The sequence below is a fragment of the Macaca thibetana genome, chromosome 8 (assembly GCF_024542745.1).
Source record: "Macaca thibetana thibetana isolate TM-01 chromosome 8, ASM2454274v1, whole genome shotgun sequence".
NCBI classification, from domain to species: domain Eukaryota; kingdom Metazoa; phylum Chordata; class Mammalia; order Primates; family Cercopithecidae; genus Macaca; species Macaca thibetana.
Window position 1 is genome coordinate 4,029,887 of NC_065585.1, and position 13,929 is coordinate 4,043,815.

A 13,929-nucleotide genomic window follows, 5' to 3' on the forward strand; every position below is an offset into this window, starting at 1 on the left:
GCTAGGCAGGATGACCATAGCCCTCGGGGTCATCAAGCTGTCGCTCATGCGGCTCCTGGGGTCCGAGCACAGTGATCAGGAGGAGCCGCGTGGTGCTTGCTGCCTGGGCCTGAGACAGCAGCTGCAGGTGCCCCGGGGGTCAAGGCCCCGGCCTCCCAACAGTTTCTCCCATCCACTAGGGACAGGATGTACCTCCCTGAGAAGGCGCCAGGCAGGACTCAGCCTCTCCATGCACTCCCGTCTCTGTAGAAATGTCCCAACCACAGTCACAGCCCCTCCCCATCCCTGGCCCTGCTCACTTTAGCCCTGGCCCTGGAATGCCAGCTTCACGAGGGCAGGGGCCCTGGGCTCCTTCACAGCTCTGGCTCTAGAAAGTGCCTGGTGCCCCCGCCTCCTATCACACGTGTGTATGTGTAAATATGTTATTTATATACATGCAGTCCACACACAGAGACACACATAGCCTGCGGTGCCTGGCGCCCCCGCCTCCTATCACATGTGTGTATGTGTAAATATGTATTTATACACATGCAATCCACACACACACACAGACACACACAGCCTGCGGTGCCTGGCGCCCCCGCCTATCACACGTGTGTATGTGTAAATATGTTATTCATACACATGCAATCCACACACACACAGACACACACAGCCTGCGCTTGTGAAGGATGCCGAACCATGCAGAGCGCCCGTTATCTTTAGCAGTGACACTGGGTGGCAGAAAATACAGACAAGAAACAATTTTCTAGAAGGCACACAGTTGGCAAAATGAATATTCTAAACATTTCAAATAACTCGGCTGCTAAAACAAGCCCACTCCTCTCCCCTGAAACAAGTTCCAGTTTTGCTCAACGACTTGCAGTGCAGGAATGGGGGGACCGACACACAGCACCACGATGGGGGGCAGCCCTTACCTGCGCTGCTGCCCGTACAGCCTGCGGTGTCCGTCAGCCGGAGCGAGGAGTTCCTGGGTGCCAGCTCAGGCATGGTGATGTCCTGCAGGTTGGGCATGCTGACCACCATGCGCCTGTGGGTGACCTGCAGGTGCGAGGACTTCCGAGACGCTATTTTCTCAACAGTCGGTCTCCTTGGACTTACAAGCGTTCCATTTATTCTGGGGTAGGAAAAAGCAACGCTTTACTTTATAGACACAATAATGATTGCAGAATAAGCCTAAACTAAGCATTTTCCCCAGTGTAATGAAGAGCATGTGATACTCTTACAGACCAGTGGAAAACAGACTGGTAAGAACGTGTTGCCCAAATCTCACCAAGTGCAGCCTCAGGGAGACCCAGACGCAAGCCCAGAAGAAACCATCATAAGCCAACAGGAGCCCCGACTGCAGCGGACACATGTTGGAGGGTGCTCAGGCAAAGAGCAAGGAAGAGATGGAAAACAACAGGCTTCGAGGATGGGGGTAGGTGGGAAGAGAGAAAGGAGATGGGAGACAGTGACACCAAGGAAGACACAGGGCCGCAAACCACGGGGAACACGCTAACATCAGGCATGTTTCAAGCGTTCCCTCAAGAAGTAGAAACAGGCCAGGAGTGGTGGCTCATGCCTGTAATCCCAGCACTTTGGGAGGCTGAGGTGGGTGGATCACCTGAGGTCAGGAGTTCGAGACCAGCCTGGCCAACATGATGAAACCCCATCTCTACAAAAATACAAAAATTAGCCAGGCATGATGGCGGGTGTCTCTAATCCCAGCTACTTAGGAAGCTGAGGCAGGAGAATCACTTGAACCCAGGAAGCAGAGGTCGCAGTGAGCTAAGATTGCGCCACTGCACCCCAGCCTGGGCAACAAGAGTGAGACTCTGTCTCAAAAAAAAAAGAAGAGGTAGAAGCGTAGAGAGAAGAGCTTCCCAGCTGTTGCCCAGTTCATCATGAGTTTCTAAGCACAAGGCATTTCCTGTTGACTTTCTCGTTTACTCATTTGAATAAAACTGAGGTCCTTGGACACTGTGATCCCTAAAGAGCTGTGGATCCAAAACACGACAGTGAAGCACCTGTCCTCCTCCGACTGGGTGTCGAGGTCCATCTGAGCAAAGGCGTCCATCCTCCTATTGAGCCGGGCTTTAAGGAAAGAATGGAACATGTAGGTGTCTAAGACCTGGAAAAGACAGAAGGCTGGTCACTGGGCTGTGCCGACTCCCCAGGTCCCTGCTCCAAAGCCCCTGAGCCTCCTGGCACAGAACTGGGCACCACCACTCATGCCCAGTGGATACTGACTGAGTGAACCAACTCGAGGGTTTTCTGTTCTTCCTCATTCACAGAGGAGAAGAAATGGCGGCCATACATTCACACAGCGGGGCCCACATACCCACCCCGTGAACAAAAGCGTATCTCATCATAGCTAAAAGAGGTGGACACATGCTTCTGGCCATAAGGCACTAGGCAAGGCTCAGACATATCCTCTTGACATAAACTGTGAGGAAACTCGATAAAAAAGAGAAACGACTGTTTTCAGACACTGGACAAGAGGCAGGCTCGTGGCTGGTACAGCCGCAGCACTGAGGGTGTGGAGGGAGCTCACAGAGGCTGGGGCAGCTGGAAGCCTCGGGCAGGTCTCTGGAGAGGAGGGAATGATACAGGGAGCCTGTATCAGGTCTGTATTAGGAGCCTGTATTAGGAAACCTGCATCAGGGTCTCCCTAAGCCTTTGCTGAATACCCCGCTGCCCAGGCATAGGGCGAAACCGCATCAAACCAAAGAACGACTGGGAAGCTGTCAGCAAAACTCTCCAAGCTCACAAGGGCAGAGAGCCAGTCACGCTCCCAACAGCCAGGGCGGAGGGTCCTGGCTGACCCCCAGCCATTCAGGAGACCCGGGGGGGCGGGGGCACATCACTTAGCAGATGGGCTAGGTTATAAACCAACCCTAGAGAAAGGCTATTCTCAGCCTACCCCAAAGCTGTAAAAAAAAAAAAAAAAAAAAACCCAAAAGGATCAAGGGACTCTTCAGGCAGCTTCTATCACCTGCCAGGGCAAAGCCCCCGACGTGATTATTTTTTTGTAATAGTCACAAATGGAAAAACCCAAATGCTCAGTAGCAGGTGGACAGAAGAACGAAGCGCACTCTGTCCCAACCACAGGACATTCCTAGCAAAAAAAGGAGCTGCTGCTGAGACACACAGTAGCCCAGCTCGGTCCGAGGCAGGAGGCTGAGGGAGAGAGGCAGACAGAGCGCAGACCGTACGACTGCACAGCCTGAGACTCTGAGATGGGCTGACCGTCTATGGGGACGCACGCAGGTAGAGTTGCCGGGACCTGGGGAGGGATGGGGCTGACTGGGGTCATGGGAATGTTCTTTCTATGTCCAGGTTGAGGAAGTGGTGATACAGATATGTACATTTGTCAAAATCCATCAAACCACACACTTGAAATGGCCATATTTTAAGTAAATTATATATATATATATTTTTTTGAGACGGAATCTTGCTCTGTCACCCAGGCTGGAGTGTAGTGGCACCATCTTGGATCACTGCAACCTCCACTCCCCAGGTTCAAGCAATTCTCCTGCCTCAGCCTCCTGAGTAGCTGGGATTACAGGCACCCGCCACCACGCCTGGCTCATTTTTGTATTTTTAGTAGAGACAGGGTTTCACTATGTTGGTCAGTCTGGTCTCAAACTCCTAACCTCAAGTGATCTGCCCGCCTCACCTCCCAAAGTGCTGGGATTACAGGCGTGAGCCACTGTGCCTGGCCATAAGTAAATTATACTCTTAAAAAGCTGATTTTTTTAAAAAAGAGGGAGAGTCACATGACCAAAAGGAACCGTGCTAAAACAAACTTTTTGGAAAAATTGATACACTTGAGAAAATTTATTTTGAAAAGTATTTAAATACAGAAAAGGATAATGGACTGAACACACATAGGCACACCCACATCCCACAGCTCTCACCTGCTTATAAAACTGATGGTCCCCTGCAGCCCTGGTTTTGAGAAATTCTTCACTATTAAAGACTCTGTGTTCATAATTTAAATGATTCTTTACATCTCTGACAAAGAGAAAGATAGTCTGAGTGCTAAAACATTCTTAAATACATGAAAAAATAGACCACTTTTAGTAGCAGAAAAATGGTTACAAGAGATACAAAGTTTGAAAAAGCTGTATTCTTCAGAAAGATTCTTGATTACCAAAATGATACGACATGGATGTATTTCGTGGTCAAGCATAAATTTCCCCCAACTAGAATGAAACTCCAGGAGGCAGTGTTCCTGTCCTCACCTTCCTCCAGCCCACCAGTTCCTTATGCAAATTAAGACACAAAAATCAGTTGTAGTTCACACACATGAAACTGAGTTCAGGGTGGGGAGCCCAGAGGGGCAGCTAGACTCTCCAAGTGCTAACCAGCTTGGCCGCCAGCCTCCCCAGACAAGTCACTTCACCTCTGTGTTTGCTTGTTTGTTTAGATGGGGTCTCGCTCTATGGCCCAGGCTGGAGTGCAGTGGCACAATCTTGGCTCACTGCAACCTCTGCCTCCCGGGTTCAAGTGATTCTCCTGCCTCAGCCTCCCAAGTAGCTGGGATTACAGGGACACACCACCACACCTGGCTAATTTTCATATTTTTTGTAGACATGGGGTTTCACCACGTTGGCCAGACTGGTCTCAAACTCTTGACCTCAGGTGATACACCCACCTTGGCCTCCCAAAGTGCTGGGATTACAGGCGTGAGCCACCACACCTGGCCCACTTCACCTCTTGGTACCCAGTTTCCTCAGATCATATTATAAACCCATCGAGATTTTAGCACGTGATCTCCCAGATCTAAAGTAATATACAAATAGAACGAACAACCTTACAGGGCATAGTTAGTACATAATCTGTTTAGTGTTTTCCTTGAGAGAATAAGTTATTTCATCTAGGGGAAATAAAGTTTTATCATCTGTAATCATATCTTCTGCTTCTTTTTATAAAGAGCCAGGATCTTGCTATGTCGTCCAGGCTGTTCTCAAATTCCTAGGCTCAAGGGACCCTCCCGCCTCAGCCTCTCGAGTGGCTGGGACTATTCTGCTTTTCTGTCAACTCACTGAGCTTGTAAAATATTAAGAAATTAAAAAAAAAAAAAAAAAACTTGTTCATAAAATATTTCATTTTCAAAGAACAAAAGGAAAACAACATATTTAGGACCACACTAATTATGCCTCTTTGGGCAAAGATAATATCACATGTCTGTAATACACCATCCCATTTTTTCCTAATAAATTATTCACTTTATGCAAACAAATACATCAAAAGAATAGGCCATTCAGGCCCAGCGCGGTAGCTCACACCTGTAATCCCAGCACGTTGGGTGGCCAAGGCAGGAGGATCACCTGAGGTCAGGATTTGGTGACTGCCCTGGCAAACATGGCGAAATGGCCACGTTTTGGCCCCGTCTCTACTAAAAATACAAAAAATTAGCTAGGCGTGGTGGTGTGTGCCTGTAGTCCCAGATACTTCTGAGGCCGAGGCAGGAGAATCACTTGCACCTGGGAGGCGGCAGTTGCAGTGAGCCGAGATGGCGTCACCGCACTCCAGCCTGGGTGACCGAGTAAGACTCTGTCTCAATTAAAAAAAAAAAAAAAAAAAAAAAGCCATTTAAATTTCCATTTTGAAATAATTACACAGAGTACGATCAAGCCAGCAGCCTCTGTGCTAACCCCCTTCCAAAGCAGAAGGCCCCTCAGGAGCAGATGAGGCTAGCATCGGGGGTGCCTCCTGGACTCAGGGAGCAACCAGCGAGAAGGAGAGGAGGAACACTGCCAGAGAAAGAAAGGGTGGGTGGGAGAAGGCCCAAAGGCTTTTGTATTACCAAGTACTTATCTATGAAGCTATCATTTTTGCCAAACATTCCTTAAGTGACCGCATATTTAGGCCAGAAATAGCAACTCAATCCCTGCACCGTATCACACTGAAATAAACACACTTGACTTGTCCACTTAACCAATTCTAGCTCAAGCACTGGGGAAGCAACAGCATGCGGGAGGCAGCTAATGCAGTAATTCCTGGAATGAGGAGAAAGAAAACTCGCTAACGGGCACATCTTGAGTGTCCCACCCGTCCTGTGGCTCTCCCATAGATGGTTTCATCATCTAGCTTACGAGTCACATCAAAATGGCCTGTCTGTCCCTCACCAGCCCCTGGATGCAGGCCTCGTGGGACAGAGCCCTCCGTGGACTGAGCCAGAGACCGGAGCCAGCACAGGCCAGAGTGACAGGTGCTCCCTGCAGGTTAATCAGATTTGTGTCTTCCTAGAGGGCTGTCCCAAAACAGCCACCTGCAGGGGGTCACCAGGAGAGGGTGTTAGGAAGGCACAGTCACCAGCAGGAGAGGGCGTTAGCAAGGCACAGGCAGGGTCAGAGTCAAAAGAACAAACTTCCTGTAACTGCTGATTGTAACAGTCACAAGAAAAGCTTTGGCGGGGCGGGGACCGCTGGTGTTTGCCAGGCAGATGGTGCTAATGGCCTGCCCTCTGGGGCAGGGTGCACGATCCCCATGAAATGAATGGCTGACTGGCTGGTTACCTCCTCATGGACGCCGGAAACGTTCTCTCACGTACCTGAAGATGCTCACAAGCAGCTGCAGGGTGGTCTGCTGTATCTGGCAGTTGAGTTTCTGCTGCCAGGCCCGCCGGTGGGCTTGGGCCTCGTTCAGGTCTGTGCTGGAGAGGAGGTGGGCGGCATGCAGCTCGTGGTGGAGCTGGAGGCTCTGCACCCTGGAAGGAGGCAGACCGAAGCTGGCTCAGCCCCAGCGCCACAGGCCACGGCCGCCCACCAGCGGCACACGGCCCACCAGGTAAATGAACACTTCGCAGGCTCAAATACCGATCAATAATTTGAGGGGCGGGTGATCGTTAAAAGTACATCACTGGGGCTGGGCGCGGTGGCTCACGCCTGTAATCCCAGCACTTTGGGAGGCCGAGGCGGGTGGATCACCTGAGGTCAGGAGTTCAAGACCGGCCTGGCCAATGTGGTGAAACCTCGTCTCTACTAAAAATACAAAAATTAGCCAGGCGTGGTGGTGGGAGCCTGTGATCCCAGCTACTCGGGAGGCTGAGGCAGGAGAATCGCTTGAACCTGGGAGGTGGAGGTTGCAGTGAGCCGAGATCGCGCCACTGCACTCCAGCCTGGTGGACAGGAGGGAAACTCTGTCTAAAAAAAAAAAAAAAGAAAAGTACATAACTGGAAGAGTGGGTTCACCTCCACACACGGACTCACATGGGCCTCGACTTGGACTCCGCACACTTCACCCAGGCCAGATCATTCCCTCCTGCCACTGTAGTGAGGGCACTCCCCCTTCTAGGACACCAAAGGCTTCCAGGTAAGGCTGCCTCTTGATGGGTCACTCAGGGCTGCCTAGAAGGGACAGTCACGGCTCCCCCATGGCTTCCCCTCTGTACTTCCTGCCCAGGCAGGATCAGATGCCCCTCTGTGCCCTGCAACAAACGTCCTGAGTGTCACCACTCTTGGCCCACCAGGACATGGCCACAGGCTCACCCCAGAGGGCCTTACTCAGGGACAGGAACTCACAGATATCTGTCAATCCTGAGTCACCATGAGATTGGACCCCTGGCCTTCCCAACACCACTCAAGGCTGCATGTCTAGAGGGACGTTAGAAATATACAAAATAAACAGAACCAACGCATATCTGGTCACACATATTTCTTGAGGACCTACTATATCCTACTTTTGCCATACACTGATCTGTGTGCTGGGGAAGGGTGGTGGACACAGGCCAAGCCCCTGCCTGCATGGCACTTTCATGTGAGTGGGAGGAAGTAGGAAAAGAGACAAATCAAGAAAACAGGAGATAATAGGGACATCAGGCAGAGACGCACGTCAGAGCGATGGGCTAGAGAGACGTGATGGTCAGATTGAGCGAGTGGAGAAGAGTTCTCCCAGGAGATGACCTGGAACCAGAGATGTGACAGGAAGATGCAGACGGGGGACCTGATGGACCCAGTGCGGCCCAGCATGGTGGCCGGGGTGGGGGAGGGTGTGGGCTGGGTCAGCATGGCTGGCAGGAGCCAATCTTCTCTGTGATGGGAAGGGCGCATTGGCCACAGGCCCCTGCCGCTGCCTGATCCTCCTGGAGACAGGGACAGAAAAAGGGAAGAACAGGATTCTGGGTGGAGTGGCCCACCAGGGGAGTGGCAGGCAGGCGGCGCCACAGCCAGGGTTCTCTCCAAACATGCTGAGGGGCCAGCCCAGCCCTGGCTGACCAGACTCACAGGACTTGGGCAACTACCCCTGCCTAGAGGAGTCTCAAGAACTGCGATGTTTACCAGCATTAAACTGGCCTTTCATCTGGAAGAACACGTAGAATGCCAGGGAAAGAAATTTTGATGACTTCCCTCATGTAAAAAGGGCTATGATGCCACCTGGAGTGGCAGCTTCTCTTTCTGCATCTTCTGGTGCAGGGACAGTGGGGTCTGAAGGAGACGGCCATCCCCTCCCCCGGGATCCCGTGCCTCCCTCACCCAAGACGCAGCCAGCACAGCCCTGAGCTGGGGACCCTGCCCCTGCTGCCCAGGGAGAGAGTGACTTCCATCAGAGACGAGGACAGCAGTGCAGAGAGTGACCAAGAACCAAGGGTGCTGGGGAAAGCTGGGGAAGAAGGGGGCTGCCCTGTCCCTCCCAGTCACATGCCTAGGTGCAGAGAGATGCACATTGCACTCCGGAGCCCCCTGAGGACGCCCCCCGACACACACCGCAGCCCACAGCCCATATTATGAGCTCAGAGGCCTCTTATAGACAGGTCACCTATGGCACATGGATTAGCTCGTGTTTATAAAATAGTCTCCAAAAATGAGACTGTGGGAGACACAACATCCTGCATCCCCATTCTGGGGGATCTAGCCAAAGCGGGGTCCAGCCTCCGCACCGTGTGCTTTCCTATTCCGGAATTCTAACAAGACGATGAGGACACAGGCGGAATCCCACCTTCCTGGAAATGCTCAGAGCTCCACCACAGTCTCACAAAGCTCAGTTCTGTTTCAGAATGCCACACTCTAAAAGTCAAGGAAGCAGCTGTGGCTTACCAGAAAGCAACTGAGATTGGGAAAGCACGTGTCTCCTTCAAAGTTCACACAGACGACAGCTGCCAACAGAACGGCTGCTCAGGTGCCCCTGGCTGGGGAGGAGAGCCAGCGATTCCACAGCCCAAGCAAACAGAAACAAACCTTGCCTGTGCGAGACCATCGCTTGGCTTTAAGGCCTTAGGGAATTTTTTAAGATGCAAGAACAATAATAAAGGTAGTTCTCTGGCCGGGTGCGGTGGCTCACACCTGTAATCTGAGCACTTTGGGAGACCTAGGCAGGTGGATCACCTGAGGTCAGAAGTTCGAGACCAGCCTCGCCAACATGGTGAAACCCGGTTTCTACTAAAAATACAAAAATTAGTCAGGCGTGGTGGCGGGTGCCTGTAATCCCGGCTACTAGGGAGGCTGAGGCAGAAGAATCACTTGAACCTGGAAGGCGGAGGTTGCAGAGAGCCGAGATCATGCCACTGCACCCCAGCCTGGGTGACAGAGCAAGACTCCATCTCCAAAAAAAAAAAAGGTAGTTCTCCTAAACATTTACAGAAAACTTCCAGGTAGAAGGAATAATCCACACCAAGGTAAGAGTCAGAAATCAGAAAAGCCAGGTGAAAGGCCAGGCCAGAAACCCCGCTCCTCCTTCCCACTCCTCCCAACGCAAAGACAAAGGAAGGCGGAGAGAAGACAGGTGACTGCTGACCCAAATCCAGACTGCATCACAGGCTTCACCAGGAGCAAGTACAGCCTGGCTGTCTGCAAGCCTCAGCGCTCTGCTCCCTCCAGCATCACCTCCACGACCCGCACTCGGGGCCTGACTGCAGTCGGATCCCACAGGCTGTGAGGACTCAAGAGCAGGATCTCTCCTGCTATCATTTTATAAAATGCTGAAGGGAAAAATGAGCTCCACAGAGCAACCCCGAGGGAGCCCTGGCACCGAAGCTGAGTCACTGCTTGGGGCACACCCAAGACGACCCAACACCTCCGTCCTGACATCATTAGCAACTACACCTCCTCTCACCCTCCCCTGACCAAATCCCTGCCAAGCCTCTCCACCTCAACAGAGGCCTCAGGGCCCCCAAAGCCTGAAATATTATTTGACCCTTGTTGGAAAAAGTTTGCTGACACCTGATCTAAGCCAATGAGGTTGAGTAACAGAGATGAAAGAAAACATAAACTATAAAACACTACGAAAAAATTAAGTTCCAGGCCGGGCACGGTGGTTCACGCTTGTAATCCAGCACTTTGGAAGGCCAAGGTAGGCAGATCATGAGGTCAGGAGTTCAAGACCAGCCTGGCCAACATAGTGAAACTCCATCTCAACTAAAAATACAAAAAATTAGCCAGGCATGGAGGTGCAATCCCAGCTACTTGGGAGGCTGAGGCAGGAGAATTGCTTGAACCCGGGAGGCGGAGGTTGCAGTGAGCCAAGATGGCGCCAATGCACTCCAGCCCAAGCAACAGTGTGAGACTCCATCTCAAAAAAAAAAAAAAAAAGAGAGAGAAAGAAAAAGGAAAGTGCCAATACAGTGCCAGGAGTGAAAGAAATGGACAACTTCTAGCTCGGAGAGAATGGGTCATACCCATCAGAACCCAGCAGACTGACGAAGTCATGGGACAGGGGCCATGGCTGTCCTGTCATTAGTACACAGGCACTGCCCAATTCCGGGTATATGTTGGGGATGCAATACACATCCAGTGAGTGAATGAATGAATGAATGAATGAGTGAATGAATGGATAGGGAACTTCAAGGATCACAGGCACAGGAGCCTGGGGCACAGGAGAGGTTGGGTAGGTTTCCTGGGGGATGTCACTGTCTCTTGACTTGAATTAATATTCAGACAAGATTGGAATAAAGACAAATCACTTTCATTTCAAAATATTCACGGCTGGGCGTGGTGGCTCATGCCTGTAATCCCAGCACTTTGGGAAGCCAAGGTGGGCGGATCACTTGAGGTCAGGAGTTTAAGACCAGCCTGGCCAACATGGCAAAAACTGAAAATACAAAAATTAGCCAGGCATGGTGGCAGGCACCTGTAATTCCAGCTACTTGGGAGGCTGAGGCAGGAGAATCACTTGAACCCGGGAGGCAGAGGTTGCAGTAAGCCGAGATTGCGCCACCGCACCCCAGCCTGGGCAACAAGAGTGAGACTCCATCTCAAAAAAAAAAAAATTCACAAATAATTTCCAAACTATAATACATAAAACATCTATCAATTATATAAAATTGGGGCCAGGCGCGGTGGCTCACGCCTGTAATCCCAGCACTTTGGGAGGCCGAGACGGGCAGATCACGAGGTCAGGAGATCAAAACCATCCTGGCTAACATGGTGAAACCCCGTCTCTACTAAAAATACAAAAATTAGCCGGGCGCGGTGGCAGGTGCCTATAGTCCCAGCTACATGGGAGGCTGAGGCAGGAGAATGGCGGGAACCCGGGAGGCGGAGCTTGCAGTGAGCCGAGATCGCGCCACAGCACTCCAGCCTGGGCGACAGAGAGAGACTCCGTCTCAAAAAAATAAATAAATAAATAAATAAAAATAAAAAAATAAAATAGGAAAAGATACTTGAAGTGGCAAATACAGAATCTGAACAAAGACAGTCTGAAATTCATACTATTATGTTTCCCATTACCTCTGAATAAACGTCTGGGCCGCCAGGAGGGGGACATCAGGAATGTCCACATTATCGTCCGTGGACTTGGAGTAGGTGATGCTCCCATGATCAATATTTACCAGAACTAAACCGTCAGCTTCCTAGAAAACAAGGAATCATCTGTAAAGATTGACAGAAGAATCTCAGAATTTGTATACCTCTTTGAAAACACATAAATATGTTTTGAGTTCACTAAGACAGTGTCATCGTTAATTAAATGACCCTCTTTAAAATGCACACATAGGCTGGGCGCAGTGACTCATACCTGTAATCCCAGCACTTTGAGAGGCCAAGGCAGGCAGACTGCTTGAGCCCAGGAGTTTGAGACCAGCCTGAGCAACACAGTAATACCCTGTCCCTACAAAAAATTTAAAAGAAATTAGCCGAGTGTGGTAGCATGTGCCTGTGGTCCCAGCTACTCGGGGGGCTGAGGCAGGAGGATCCCTTGAGCACAGGAGGTTGAGGCTGCAGTGAGCTGAGATCACACCACTGCACTGAAGCCTGGGCAACAGAGCGAGACCCTATCTCAAATAACAATAATAATAAAATAAAATAAATGCACACATAGCCTCATATGTTCTACACCTCATATGTTCTACACAAAAATCTAGTATATATCATGAGCTACGTTAATGGGCTAAATTTGATTAAATATGCCTCTCTCTTATTTTTCTTAATTGTGGTAAAATAAACTGTATCAATGTAACCATTGTTAAGGGTGCAGCTCGACAGTGTAAGTGCATTTGAGTGGCTGTGCAAGCATCTCCCCCATCCATCCCGGAATGCTTTCATCATCCCAAACAAACTCTCACTATCCAGCACAGCTCCCAGCCTCCCCTCCACACGCGCACTAATCTGCTTTCTGTCTCCATGAATTTGACTCCTCTGGGGACCTCAAATGAGTAGATTCATGAACAACATTTGTTCTTTTGGGACTGGCCTATTTCACTCCACGTTGACGTCTGTGAGGCTCACCCATCTGTGGCATGTGTCAGAACGTCCTTGCTTCTTCAGCCTGAATAGTCCATTATGTGGAAAGACCACATTTTGCTTACCCATATGCCTTTCTCTTTCAGTGAAGATTCCAATACAGGCCGGGTGTGGTGGCTCACACCTGTAATCCCAACACTTTGGGAGGCCGAGGCGGGTGGATCATGAGGTCAAGAGTTTGAGACCAGCCTGGCCAACATGGTGGAACCTCGTCTCTACTAAAAATACAAAAATTAGCCAGGCATGCTGGTGTGTGCCTACAATCCCAGCTACTCAGGAGACTGAGGCAGGAGAATCGCTTGAACCCGGGAGGCGAAGGTTGTGGTGAGCTGAGATCACACCATCACATTCCAGCCTGGGCAACAAGAACGAAACTCCATCTCAAAAAAAAAAAGAAAAAGGAAAGAAAAGATTCCAGTACATGTTGTTGTCAAGGTTTCTCCTACCCTGGTATAAACACTGCATGTACTGCTTTTTGAGAGTCTTAGAGGGAGCATTCCAGAACTTCAGTGAGGGCACCACCAACCCCCAACGTCCACTGTGTTGGCTCAGCTCCCCAGCCAGCTCTGCCCCTCCAAGCACGGGAGCACGGGCAGGGGCCTGGGCTAAGAGACCACACAACCCTGGAATGTTTGAGATATGCACCTGATGACTTGGAGAGGCTATTGTGACAGAGTACACAAATACTGAGTCATGTGCCTGAACCCCGCACTTCAATAGCCCCGGAACGCGATGCCAGGTTCCCGAGGAAGGCCCCGACTCCCCGGCTCTCATTCTGGGCCCGCCCTTTAGAGTGCGGTTCAGGCAGCTACGTGAAATATGCGCAAACACATTCTTGGCCTCAAAACCTTACAAGGCAAATACACAAAATGCTAAAGCAGCGAGGCACGCGGCTGGTCCCCTGGACGTGTGAACGCCCAGCATCTTTGGGAGATGCAAGAGGGTTTTGTGGAGGCGCATAGGATCACTCCAGCTCCTTCCCGCAGATCGCACCGCCAGCCACAAAAAACAAAAACACCCAAACAAACCCAGAAGAGCAGCTGCTTCTCCTCGTATTTTTCACAACAGGTAAGTGCCTCAAAGGTGTCCCCCGCTGCTGACTGGAACTGCTAGGCTAACGTGAAAAAAAGCTGTCCGCCTAAAACAGCCTGAAACACGATTTTCTTCCCCTAATGACTAAAAAAAGAAACAACTTTTTTTTTTTTTTTTTTTTTTTGAGACAGAGTCTTGCTCTGTTGCCCAGGCTGGGGTGCAGTGGCCGGAT

The 13,929-nt window shown here is 50.6% G+C and overlaps 1 protein-coding gene across 2 annotated transcripts in view; it reads right to left on the bottom strand.

Annotated features, from left to right (window-relative positions):
• Nucleotides 1–13,929, bottom strand: part of DENND3 (DENN domain containing 3) — a 70,181-nt gene that overhangs the window by 29,702 nt on the left and 26,550 nt on the right. For both annotated transcript variants that reach the window (XM_050800190.1, XM_050800191.1), the window contains exons 8-12: nt 11,655–11,776; nt 6,545–6,700; nt 3,903–3,999; nt 2,010–2,113; nt 918–1,117 (exon numbers count right to left, since the gene is read on the bottom strand). In XM_050800190.1, the coding sequence (XP_050656147.1) occupies nt 918–1,117; nt 2,010–2,113; nt 3,903–3,999; nt 6,545–6,700; nt 11,655–11,776 (679 nt within the window). The remainder of the gene's footprint in view (nt 1–917; nt 1,118–2,009; nt 2,114–3,902; nt 4,000–6,544; nt 6,701–11,654; nt 11,777–13,929) is intronic.